This window comes from Oncorhynchus masou, chromosome 33 (assembly GCF_036934945.1).
Source record: "Oncorhynchus masou masou isolate Uvic2021 chromosome 33, UVic_Omas_1.1, whole genome shotgun sequence".
In the NCBI taxonomy this organism is placed as follows: domain Eukaryota; kingdom Metazoa; phylum Chordata; class Actinopteri; order Salmoniformes; family Salmonidae; genus Oncorhynchus; species Oncorhynchus masou.
In genome coordinates, this window is record NC_088244.1 from 1,900,908 (window position 1) to 1,914,215 (window position 13,308).

The window sequence follows — 13,308 nt, forward strand, 5'->3', positions numbered from 1 at the left end:
ATAGCAGCACCCACTCGTAGCACACGCTCCAGCAGGTATATCTCATTGGTCACCCCCAAAGCCAATTCCTCCTTTGGTCGTCTTTCCTTCCAGTACTCTGCTGTCAATGACTGGAACGAACTGCAAAAATCTCTGAAGCTGGAGACTCATATCTCCCTCACTAGCACTAGCTGTCAGAGCAGCTCACAGATCACTGCACCTGTTCATATCCCATCTGTAAACAGCCCATCTATCTACCTACCCCATCCTTGTACTGTATTTATTTATTTATCTTGCTCCTTTGCACCCCATTATCTCTACTTGCACATTCATCTTCTGCACATCTACCATTCCAGTGTTTAATTGCTATATTGTAATTACTTCTCCACCATGGCCTATTTATTGCCTTCCTCCCTTCTTACCTCATTTGCACTCAGACTTTTTGTTTTCTTTTGTTCTACTGTATTATTGACTATGTTTTGTTTATTCTATGTGTAACTCTGTGTTGTTCTATGTGTTGAATTGCTTTTTTTCAACGATCTTATCTTTCTGTAAAACATTTGTGGATTTCTTTTGAAGGCTTTTCAAAGTAAAGTTATTTTTAGGGTATTCAGGCTTGATTGTAATTTATTTCTCAGTTTTGACTGTGATGTGTTGGTTTGTTTCAGTACAGTGGGATGATTCAATGGTTTTTTACCTGTTTTATATAGTTGTCACAACTTCCGCCAAACCTGCTCCTCTCCTTGTTCGGGTGGCGTTCTGCGGTCGACGTCACCGGCTTTCTAGCCATCACCTCTCCATTTTTCATGTATCCATTTGTTTTGTCTTGTTCCCTGCACACTTGGTTTTCATTCCCCAATCAATCTACATGTATTTATTCCTCTGTTCCCCCTCATGTCTTTGTGTGAAATTGTTTGTGTGTTACGTGTTTTGTAACGTGCCAGGCTGGCGTTCGTTATTTCACGAAGCTTATTTGAATTGTTATACATTTATGTTTTGTGACTGTTTTTACGCGCGTTGCACTTTGCCTTGTTGGCTGGAGGTTTTTGACACAGCTGTCTGTTTATCTCTCCTGACGAAATAAAGTCTGCGCCTGTTCACAATTCTCAGCTCTCCTGCACCTGACTTCTCCACAAGTACGCACACGCCTGACAGTTGTGGTGTGCAACAGTATTTTCTAACCAGTTAAAGGAGAGCCTACTTCAGGGATCATCAGCTAGATTCAGCCATGGACCGATTTATACTTTTTTTGAATGGATGGTCAGGGGGCCAGAACATAATAACAAATCATTTGTAGACTGCAATTTGACCTCAAGCCCACACAGATATATTTGACAAAAACATCATTTCAAACCTTGCTTACATTTATATATATGATCACATATATCTCTCTATAATGCATGGGAATACTGTGGAACAGATTTACACAATGAAAATAACATGAGCTGATTGGCTGGTGTTTTTACACTACTGTACAATATGTCCCCCCCCCCCCTAAAAATGATGCTCAGAAAACTTGGGGGGGCAACTAAAATCCTAGCAGGCCAAATTCGGCAGCCAGTAGGGGAACACAGCCCTCTGATGTGTGAGTTTGAATATATTGCAATACATTGTAATATGTAATATGTTTTAGTACTTGCAAATGTAATAGTAGCATGTAGCAGTGGATAAAATAAGCATTGCACAGTCAAACAGGCAAACGTTTTTAATCCAGATTTATCATAATTATAAAAAATAAAATTATATTTTTTAATTTTGATCATCATATTAATATAGTTCTAAGGACCTTAATTCACAGCCGTCCAATCATATTCACGGAGAAAGTTACGTCGCGCTGTGTACACCAATCGGATAGTCGAATCAACTATCAACATCCGCCTATGTGCATTGAAGGTAGCCATTTTTATTTTTTGGAACCGAACTAGCTAGCTAACGCTGTCTAGCAGTACAAACCTGTAGATGTAGCTAGCTCGATCAATATCATTACACCAAAAACATTTTACTTGAACTCGAGGAAGGTAAGATATTTATAATTTGCACAATAATGTCGAGTTAAAAAATAAATAAATTGTATTGTCGATTATTCTTTTCAACTGTTAACAAAGGCTGGTCCTAGAGCTTGTCGTGTTTACATTAGCTAATAGACCGGGACTGAATAGTACTCGTTCTATTAACGTTTACTTTCTCTATTATGTTTGAATGCAATCCGAGCTATTTAGCTACAGTTCAATATGATTATGTGTATCAGTGCACCGTTCAGTCAGTTGTGGTTTCTTGTGTCGGACATCTGGAAATGGTATTCCTCGGTACCGGCGGGTCGATATTCACCAGCGGTCCATCGCGACTGTCTGGACTGGAGTTGCCCACCCCTGCTCTAGAGATAGTAGCAGACAACTCAAATGGAACTGGAAAATATTACGATGGTAGTACAACATATATACCAGACTACGATATGTACTGTGTATCTTTGTTATGTCTGTTTCTCACACCACCTTGGGCCAAGATGGGGAGAGAGAGTCATTCAAGGTCTCTGCAGGGAACAGAAAGGTCTGCCTGCCCAGTACTGTACTGTAGCTACCTACAGTAGATCAGCTCTATATCAACCTGCCCAATATTATACTGTAGTGACAGTTTATTACTTATCTATACCACTCGAGGAGCAGTGACCCAAATAGAAGCATCGCATACACCAGTAACAGCATTAACAGCAGTAGTCTGTTATAACAGCGCATTACACCACATCAACCGGCCTGTGTCACGATGTTCCGGCAGGTAGACAACCAACCTGAACCGAGCTAGTGTCTCTCTGGCCAGTGTTGAACGACTGTCTGTTTGTGTGCTGATAGCTATCACTTGCTGTCTAAGAGGCCAATATTTAGAATCATACTCTATTCAACAGTCTTTTAGTAATTTAGGTCCCACAACGGACGGGTGGTCTCTCTCTGAGTCTAGGCCTACAGTCTACAGTCCCTAACCGTGGATAGCTGGCGCCATTCGCGCAAAACTGAAACCACCGCATTTAAACATGGTGATTTGGGATTATGGCCGAATATAAACAGTATATTTATTTCCTCCGCAAGGCAATCAAACAAGCGAAATGTCAGTATAGAGACAAAGCGGAGTCGCAATTTAGCAGCTCAGACATGAGACGTATGTGGCAGTGTCCACAGACAATCATGGATATTACTGTACTGATGGAGCTAGAAACACAAGCGTTAGATATTACTGTACTGATGGAGCTAGAAACACAAGCGTTAGATATTACTGTACTGATGGAGCTAGAAACACAAGCATTAGATATTACTGTACTGTTAACTAGAAACACAAGCATTAGGTATTACTGTACTGATGGAGCTAGAAACACAAGCATTAGATATTACTGTACTGATGGAGCTAGAAACACAAGCGTTAGATATTACTGTACTGATGGAGCTAGAAACACAAGCGTTAGATATTACTGTACTGATGGAGCTAGAAACACAAGCATTAGATATTACTGTACTGTTGGAGCTAGAAACACAAGCATTAGATATTACTGTACTGATGGAGCTAGAAACACAAGCATTAGATATTACTGTACTGTTGGAGCTAGAAACACAAGCATTAGGTATTACTGTACTGTTGGAGCTATAAACACAAGCATTAGATATTACTGTACTGTTGGAGCTAGAAACACAAGCATTAGATATTACTGTACTGATGGAGCTAGAAACACAAGCATTAGATATTACTGTACTGTTGGAGCTAGAAACACAAGCATTAGGTATTACTGTACTGATGGAGCTAGAAACACAAGCATTATATATTACTGTACTGATGGAGCTAGAAACACAAGCATTATATATTACTGTACTGTTAACTAGAAACACAAGCATTAGATATTACTGTACTGTTAACTAGAAACACAAGCATTAGATATTACTGTACTGTTAACTAGAAACACAAGCATTAGATATTACTGTACTGTTGGAGCTAGAAACACAAGCGTTATATATTACTGTATTGTTGGAGCTCGAAACACAAGCATTATATATTACTGTACTGTTGGAGCTAGAAACACAAGCATTATATATTACTTTACTATTGGAGCTAGAAACACAAGCATTAGATATTACTGTACTGATGGAGCTAGAAACACAAGCATTATATATTACTGAACTGTTAACTAGAAACACAAGCATTAGATATTACTGTACTGATGGAGCTAGAAACACAAGCGTTAGATATTACTGTACTGTTGAAGCTAGAAACACAAGCATTAGATATTACTGTACTGTTGGAGCTAGAAACACAAGCGTTTTGCTGCACCTGCCATAACATCTGCAAATCTGTGTATGCTACCAATAAAATTAGATTTGATTTAGCTATTGGTCTCATTCACTGCCTGTACTGTAGCTGGCCTATCAAAATGCGTAGGGCTAGGCCCGGTGGGTAGGTCACTGTGTAAAACTGTAGCTAGCTATCTGTCAGTTTTCATCCTAAATGTACTGTCGGACTTTTGTGCGTTCCAGAGTGTGGAAATGCTGCGACTGTAGAAGAGGAGGAGGAGAGCAAGCAGACAGTCAGTGGACCAGTATGAACTATGACAGAAGGTAAGTTCTTTTCTATCTCTCTGAGTTCCTACTGTCTTCTATACTTTAACCCCCCCTCTCTCTGTCTCTCCATCTCTTCCTTCTAACAGAAGGGTGGGTCGGGGAGAATGCAACAGCTCCTCCGACCACCACTACATGGACTACCGCGGCTACGGACAGGATGAGGCGGAGCCGGGGATAGGATATGACTTCAGAGCTGCCTCCGGCCACGGGGACCAAGTCGACCGATTGGCGTGCCTCCGGGAGTTCGTGACCCCGGGCCGTCTCCATGACAACCGGCCAGGGTTCCGTCAGAGGCGTGGGGGGAGAGGGGAGGGGTGCGGTCCGGGTCGTGTGGGTAAAGGGATACTATCATCCTGTCCCCCTCGATCCCTGGTCCTACTCCAGCCAGAGGTAGCCCTGCCCAGGCTGCAAAGAGAGGAGAGATTCCCCTGGGGAGGAGGACCAGGGGAGGAGGAGAGGTTCCCCAGAGGAGGAGGACCAGGGGAGGAGGAGAGGTTCCCCAGAGGAGGAGGACCAGGGGAGGAGAGGAGGTTTCCCAGAGGAGGACCAGGGGAGGAGAAGAGGTTCCCCAGAGGAGGAGGACCAGGGGAGGAGGAGAGGTTCCCCAGAGGAGGAGGACCAGGGGAGGAGGAGAGGTTCCCCAGAGGAGGAGGACCAGGGGAGGAGGAGAGGTTCCCCTGGGGAGGAGGACCAGGGGAGGAGGAGAGGTTCCCCAGAGGAGGAGGACCAGGGGAGGAGAAGAGGTTCCCCAGAGGAGGAGGACCAGGGGAGGAGGAGAGGTTCCCCAGAGGAGGAGGACCAGGGGAGGAGGAGAGGTTCCCCAGAGGAGGAGGACCAGGGGAGGAGAAGAGGTTCCCCAGAGGAGGAGGACCAGGGGAGGAGGAGAGGTTCCCCAGAGGAGGAGGACCAGGGGAGGAGGAGAGGTTCCCCAGAGGAGGAGGACCAGGGGAGGAGGAGAGGTTCCCCAGAGGAGGAGGACCAGGGGAGGAGGAGAGGTTCCCCAGAGGAGGAGGACCAGGGGAGGAGGAGAGGTTCCCCAGAGGAGGAGGACCAGGGGAGGAGGAGAGGTTCCCCAGAGGAGGAGGACCAAGGGAGGAGGAGAGATTCCCCAGAGGAGGAGGACCAGGGGAGGAGAGGAGGTTTCCCAGAGGAGGACCAGGGGAGGAGGAGAGGTTCCTCAGAGGAGGAGGACCAGGGGAGGAGGAGAGGTTCCCCAGAGGAGGAGGACCAGGGGAGGAGGAGAGGTTCCCCAGAGGAGGAGGACCAAGGGAGGAGGAGAGATTCCCCAGAGGAGGAGGACCAAGGGAGGAGGAGAGATTCCCCAGAGGAGGAGGACTCGGGAAGAGAAAGGTGGGCTGCCTGCTACATCCACTGATCCAAGGGGCGGTGTATTTTAGGATTCTCAACCATATATATTAGACGGAAAACTAGTTTTTACTGCAGTAGTAGTAGTAGTAGTGTTGATGGTACTACTGTAGAAATAGTACTATTGATTGTAGTAGCTAGTAGTAGTGTTGATAGCTAGTATCAGTAGTAGTGTTGATGGTACTACTGTAGAAATAGTACTATTGATTGTAGTAGCGAGTATTAGTGTTGATAGCTAGTATCAGTAGTAGTGTTGATAGTACTACTGTAGAAATAGTACTATTGATTGTAGTAGCTAGTATTAGTAGTAGTGTTGATGGTACTACTGTAGAAATAATACTATTGATTGTAGTAGCTAGTAGTAGTAGTGTTGATGGTACTACTGTAGAAATAGTACTATTGATTGTAGTAGCTAGTAGTAGTGTTGATAGCTAGTATCAGTAGTAGTGTTGATGGTACTACTGTAGAAATAATACTATTGATTGTATTAGCTAGTAGTAGTAGTAGTGTTGATAGCTAGTATCAGTAGTAGTGTTGATAGCTAGTATCAGTAGTAGTGTTGATGGTACTACTGTAGAAATAATACTATTGATTGTAGTAGCTAGTAGTAGTAGTAGTGTTGATGGTACTACTGTAGAAATAGTACTATTGATTGTAGTAGCTAGTAGTAGTGTTGATAGCTAGTATCAGTAGTAGTGTTGATAGTACTACTGTAGAAATAGTACTATTGATTGTAGTAGCTAGTATTAGTAGTAGTGTTGATGGTACTACTGTAGAAATAATACTATTGATTGTAGTAGCTAGTAGTAGTAGTAGTGTTGATGGTGCTACTGTAGAAATAGTACTATTGATTGTAGTAGCTAGTAGTAGTGTTGATAGCTAGTATCAGTAGTAGTGTTGATGGTACTACTGTAGAAATAGTACTATTGATTGTAGTAGCTAGTAGCAGTTTTGATAGCTAGTATCAGTAGTAGTGTTGATGGTACTACTGTAGAAATAGTACTATTGATTGTAGTAGCTAGTAGTAGTGTTGATAGCTAGTATCAGTAGTAGTGTTGATGGTACTACTGTAGAAATAGTACTATTGATTGTAGTAGCTAGTAGTAGTGTTGATAGCTAGTATCAGTAGTAGTGTTGATGGTACTACTGTAGAAATAGTACTATTGATTGTAGTAGCTAGTAGCAGTTTTGATAGCTAGTATTAGTAGTAGTGTTGATGGTGATACTGTAGAAATAGTACTATTGATTGTAGTAGCTAGTAGTAGTGTTGATAGCTAGTATTAGTAGTAGTGTTGATGGTACTACTGTAGAAATAGTACTATTGATTGTAGTAGCTAGTAGTAGTGTTGATGGTGCTACTGTAGAAATAGTACTATTGATTGTAGTAGCTAGTAGTAGTGTTGATAGCTAGTATTAGTAGTAGTGTTGATGGTGCTACTGTAGAAATAGTACTATTGATTGTAGTAGCTAGTAGTAGTGTTGATAGCTAGTATCAGTAATAGTGTTGATAGTACTACTGTAGAAATAGTACTATTGATTGTAGTAGCTAGTAGTAGTGTTGATTGTAGTAGTAGTGTTGATGGTAGTAGAAATAATACTATTGAGATAGCTAGTAGTAGTAGTAGTGTTGATGGTACTACTGTAGAAATAGTACTATTGTAGTAGCTAGTAGTAGTGTTGATAGCTAGTATCAGTAGTAGTGTTGATAGTGTTGATGGTACTACTGTAGAAATAGTACTATTGATTGTAGTAGCTAGTAGTAGTAGTTGATAGTAGTAGTGTAGTGTTGATGGTACTACTGTAGAAATAGTACTATTGATTGGTAGCTGTAGTAGTAGTAGTAGTGGTACTACTGTAGAAATAGTACTATTGATTGTAGTAGCTAGTAGTAGTATAGTAGTATCAGTAGTAGTGTTGATGGTACTACTGTAGAAATAGTACTATTGATTGTTGTAGTAGATAGCTAGTATCAGTAGTAGTGTTGATGGTACTACTGTAGAAATAGTACTATTGATTGTAGTAGCTAGTAGTAGTGTTGATAGCTAGTATCAGTAGTAGTGTTGATGGTACTACTGTAGAAATAGTACTATTGATTGTAGTAGCTAGTAGTAGTGTTGATAGCTAGTATCAGTAGTAGTGTTGATGGTACTACTGTAGAAATAGTACTATTGATTGTAGTAGCTAGTAGCAGTTTTGATAGCTAGTATCAGTAGTAGTGTTGATGGTACTACTGTAGAAATAGTACTATTGATTGTAGTAGCTAGTAGTAGTGTTGATAGCTAGTATCAGTAGTAGTGTTGATGGTACTACTGTAGAAATAGTACTATTGATTGTAGTAGCTAGTAGTAGTGTTGATAGCTAGTATAGTAGTGTTGATGGTACTACTGTAGAAATAGTACTAGTAGTAGTGTTGATGGTACTACTGTAGAAATAGTACTATTGATTGTAGTAGCTAGTAGTAGTGTTGATAGCTAGTATCAGTAGTAGTGTTGATGGTGATGGTACTACTGTAGAAATAGTACTATTGATTGTAGTAGCTAGTAGTAGTGTTGATAGCTAGTATTAGTAGTAGTGTTGATGGTACTACTGTAGAAATAGTACTATTGATTGTAGTAGCTAGTAGTAGTGTTGATAGCTAGTATCAGTAGTAGTGTTGATGGTACTACTGTAGAAATAGTACTATTGATTGTAGTAGCTAGTAGTAGTGTTGATAGCTAGTATTAGTAGTAGTGTTGATGGTGCTACTGTAGAAATAGTACTATAGTACTATTGTTGTAGTAGTGTTGATGGTACTAGTAGTAGTGTTGATAGCTAGTATTAGTAGTGGTGTTGATGGTACTACTGTAGAAATAGTACTATTGATTGTAGTAGCTAGTAGTAGTGTTGATAGCTAGTATCAGTAGTAGTGTTGATGGTACTACTAGTATCAGTAGTAGTGTTGATGGTACTAGAAAATAGTACTATTGATAGTAGCTAGTAGTGTAGAAATGTTTGATTGTAGTAGCTAGTAGAGTGTTGATAGCTAGTATCTAGTAGTAGTGTTGATAGCTAGTATCAGTAGTAGTGTTGATAGTACTACTGTAGAAATAGTACTATTGATTGTAGTAGCTAGTATTAGTAGTAGTGTTGATGGTACTAGTAGAAATAATACTAGTATAGTAGTGATTGATGGTACTACTGTAGAAATAGTACTATTGATTGTAGTAGCTAGTAGTAGTGTTGATAGCTAGTATCAGTAGTAGTGTTGATGGTACTACTGTAGAAATAGTACTATTGATTGTAGTAGCTAGTAGCAGTTTTGATAGCTAGTATCAGTAGTAGTGTTGATGGTACTACTGTAGAAATAGTACTATTGATTGTAGTAGCTAGTAGTAGTGTTGATAGCTAGTATCAGTAGTAGTGTTGATGGTACTACTGTAGAAATAGTACTATTGATTGTAGTAGCTAGTAGTAGTGTTGATAGCTAGTATCAGTAGTAGTGTTGATGGTACTACTGTAGAAATAGTACTATTGATTGTAGTAGCTAGTAGTAGTGTTGATAGCTAGTATTAGTAGTAGTGTTGATAGTACTACTGTAGAAATAGTACTATTGATTGTAGTAGCTAGTAGTAGTTTTGATAGCTAGTATCAGTAGTAGTGTTGATGGTACTACTACTGTAGAAATAGTACTATTGATTGTAGTAGCTAGTAGTAGTGTTGATAGCTAGTATCAGTAGTAGTGTTGATGGTACTACTGTAGAAATAGTACTATTGATTGTAGTAGCTAGTAGTAGTGTTGATAGCTAGTATCAGTAGTAGTGTTGATGGTACTACTGTAGAAATAGTACTATTGATTGTAGTAGTTAGTAGCAGTTTTGATAGCTAGTATCAGTAGTAGTGTTGATGGTACTACTGTAGAAATAGTACTATTGATTGTAGTAGCTAGTAGTAGTGTTGATAGCTAGTATCAGTAGTAGTGTTTATGGTACTACTGTAGAAATAGTACTATTGATTGTAGTAGCTAGTAGTAGTGTTGATAGCTAGTATCAGTAGTAGTGTTGATGGTACTACTGTAGAAATAGTACTATTGATTGTAGTAGCTAGTAGTAGTAGTAGTGATGGTGCTACTGTAGAAATATACTATTGATTGTAGTAGTGTTGATAGTACTACTGTAGAAATAGTACTATTGATTGTAGTAGCTAGTAGTAGTTGATAGCTAGTATCAGTAGTAGTGTTGATGGTACTACTGTAGAAATAGTACTATTGATTGTAGTAGCTAGTAGTAGTGTTGATAGCTAGTATTAGTAGTAGTGTTGATGGTGCTACTGTAGAAATAGTACTATTGATTGTAGTAGCTAGTAGTAGTGTTGATAGCTAGTATCAGTAGTAGTGTTGATGGTACTACTGTAGAAATAGTACTATTGATTGTAGTAGCTAGTAGTAGTGTTGATAGCTAGTATCAGTAGTAGTGTTGATGGTACTACTGTAGTACTATTGATTGTAGTAGCTAGTAGTAGTTTGATAGTATCAGTAGTAGTGTTGATACTACTGTAGAAATAATACTATTGATTGATAGCTAGTAGTAGTAGTAGTGTTGATGGTACTACTGTAGAAATAGTACTATTGATTGTAGTAGTGTGTGATAGTACTAGTATCAGTAGTAGTGTTGAGCTAGTATCAGTAGTAGTGTTGATGGTACTACTGTAGAAATAGTACTATTGATTGTAGTAGCTAGTAGTAGTGTTGATAGCTAGTATCAGTAGTAGTGTTGATGGTACTACTGTAGAAATAGTACTATTGATTGTAGTAGCTAGTAGTAGTGTTGATAGTGTATCAGTAGTAGTGTGTTGATGGTACTACTGTAGAAATAGTACTATTGATTGTAGTAGCTAGTAGTAGTTTTGATAGCTAGTATCAGTAGTAGTGTTGATGGTACTACTGTAGAAATAGTACTATTGATTGTAGTAGCTAGTAGTAGTGTTGATAGCTAGTGTTAGATGTTGTGGTACTACTGTAGAAATAGTACTATTGATTGTAGTAGCTAGTAGTAGTGTTGATAGCTAGTATCAGTAGTAGTGTTGATGGTACTACTGTAGAAATAGTACTATTGATTGTAGTAGCTAGTAGTAGTGTTGATAGCTAGTATCAGTAGTAGTGTTGATGGTACTACTGTAGAAATAGTACTATTGATTGTAGTAGCTAGTAGCAGTTTTGATAGCTAGTATCAGTAGTAGTGTTGATGGTACTACTGTAGAAATAGTACTATTGATTGTAGTAGCTAGTAGTAGTGTTGATAGCTAGTATCAGTAGTAGTGTTGATGGTACTACTGTAGAAATAGTACTATTGATTGTAGTAGCTAGTAGCAGTTTTGATAGCTAGTATTAGTAGTAGTGTTGATGGTACTAGTACTATTGATTGTATAGCTAGTAGTAGTAGTGTTGATGGTATGGTGCTACTGTAGAAATAGTACTATTGATTGTAGTAGCTAGTAGTAGTGTTGATAGCTAGTATTAGTAGTAGTGTTGATGGTGCTACTGTAGAAATAGTACTATTGATTGTAGTAGCTAGTAGTAGTGTTGATAACTAGTATTAGTAGTGTTTGATAGCTAGTATTAGTAGTAGTGTTGATGGTGCTACTGTAGAAATAGTACTATTGATTGTAGTAGCTAGTAGTAGTGTTGATAACTAGTATTAGTAGTAGTGTTGATGGTGCTACTGTAGAAATAGTACTATTGATTGTAGTAGCTAGTAGTAGTGTTGATAGCTAGTATCAGTAGTAGTGTTGATGGTACTACTGTAGAAATAATACTATTGTTTGAAGTAGCTAGTAGTAGTAGTAGTGTTGATGGTACTACTGTAGAAATAGTACTATTGGTTGTAGTAGCTAGTAGTAGTGTTGATAGCTAGTATCAGTAGTAGTGTTGATAGCTAGTATCAGTAGTAGTGTTGATGGTACTACTGTAGAAATAGTACTATTGATTGTAGTAGCGAGTTGTAGTGTTGATAGCTAGTATCAGTAGTAGTGTTGATAGTACTACTGTAGAAATAGTACTATTGATTGTAGTAGCTAGTAGCAGTTTTGATAGCTAGTATCAGTAGTAGTGTTGATGGTACTACTGTAGAAATAGTACTATTGATTGTAGTAGCTAGTAGTAGTGTTGATAGCTAGTATTAGATAGTGTTGATGGTGCTACTGTAGAAATAGTACTATTGATTGTAGTAGCTAGTAGTAGTGTTGATAGCTAGTATCAGTAGTAGTGTTGATGGTACTACTGTAGAAATAGTACTATTGATTGTAGTAGCTAGTAGTAGTGTTGATAGCTAGTATCAGTAGTAGTGTTGATAGTACTACTGTAGAAATAGTACTATTGATTGTAGTAGCTAGTATTTGATAGCTAGTATCAGTAGTAGTGTTGATGGTACTACTGTAGAAATAATACTATTGATTGTAGTAGCTAGTAGTAGTAGTAGTGTTGATGGTACTACTGTAGAAATAGTACTATTGATTGTAGTAGCTAGTAGTAGTGTTGATAGCTAGTATCAGTAGTAGTGTTGATGGTACTACTGTAGAAATAGTACTATTGATTGTAGTAGTTAGTAGTAGTGATAGCTAGTATACTAGTAGTAGTGTTGATGGTGCTACTGTAGAAATAGTACTATTGATTGTAGTAGCTAGTAGTAGTGTTGATAGCTAGTATCAGTAGTAGTGTTGATGGTACTACTGTAGAAATAGTACTATTGATTGTAGTAGCTAGTAGTAGTGTTGATAGCTAGTATCAGTAGTAGTGTTGATGGTACTACTGTAGAAATAGTACTATTGATTGTAGTAGCTAGTAGTAGTGTTGATAGCTAGTATCAGTAGTAGTGTTGATGGTACTACTGTAGAAATAGTACTATTGATTGTAGTAGCTAGTAGTAGTGTTGATAGTAGTATCAGTAGTAGTGTTGATGGTACTACTGTAGAAATAGTACTATTGATTGTAGTAGCTAGTAGTAGTTTTGATAGTATTAGTAGTAGTGTTGATGGTACTACTGTAGAAATAGTACTATTGATTGTAGTAGCTAGTAGTAGTGTTGATAGCTAGTATTAGTAGTAGTGTTGATGGTACTACTGTAGAAATAGTACTATTGATTGTAGTAGTAGTGTTGATGGTACTAGTAGTAGTGTTGATAGCTAGTATTAGTAGTAGTGTTGATGGTGCTACTGTAGAAATAGTACTATTGATTGTAGTAGCTAGTAGTAGTGTTGATAGCTAGTATCAGTAATAGTGTTGATAGTACTACTGTAGAAATAGTACTATTGATTGTAGTAGCTAGTAGTAGTGTTGATAGCTAGTATTAGTAGTAGTGTTGATAGTACTACTGTAGAAATAGTACTATTGATTGTA

General features: G+C 38.7%; 1 protein-coding gene across 1 annotated transcript in view; it reads left to right on the forward strand.

Moving 5' to 3' along the window:
• Nucleotides 1–1,894: 1,894 nt before the first annotated feature.
• Nucleotides 1,895–13,308, forward strand: part of LOC135527675 (RNA-binding protein 10-like) — an 80,679-nt gene continuing 69,265 nt past the window's right edge. Inside the window, exons 1-3 of the mRNA XM_064956163.1 lie at nucleotides 1,895–1,997; nucleotides 4,491–4,571; nucleotides 4,661–5,924. Of these exons, the coding sequence (XP_064812235.1) occupies nucleotides 4,555–4,571; nucleotides 4,661–5,924 (1,281 nt within the window). The 5' untranslated portion in view covers nucleotides 1,895–1,997; nucleotides 4,491–4,554. The remainder of the gene's footprint in view (nucleotides 1,998–4,490; nucleotides 4,572–4,660; nucleotides 5,925–13,308) is intronic.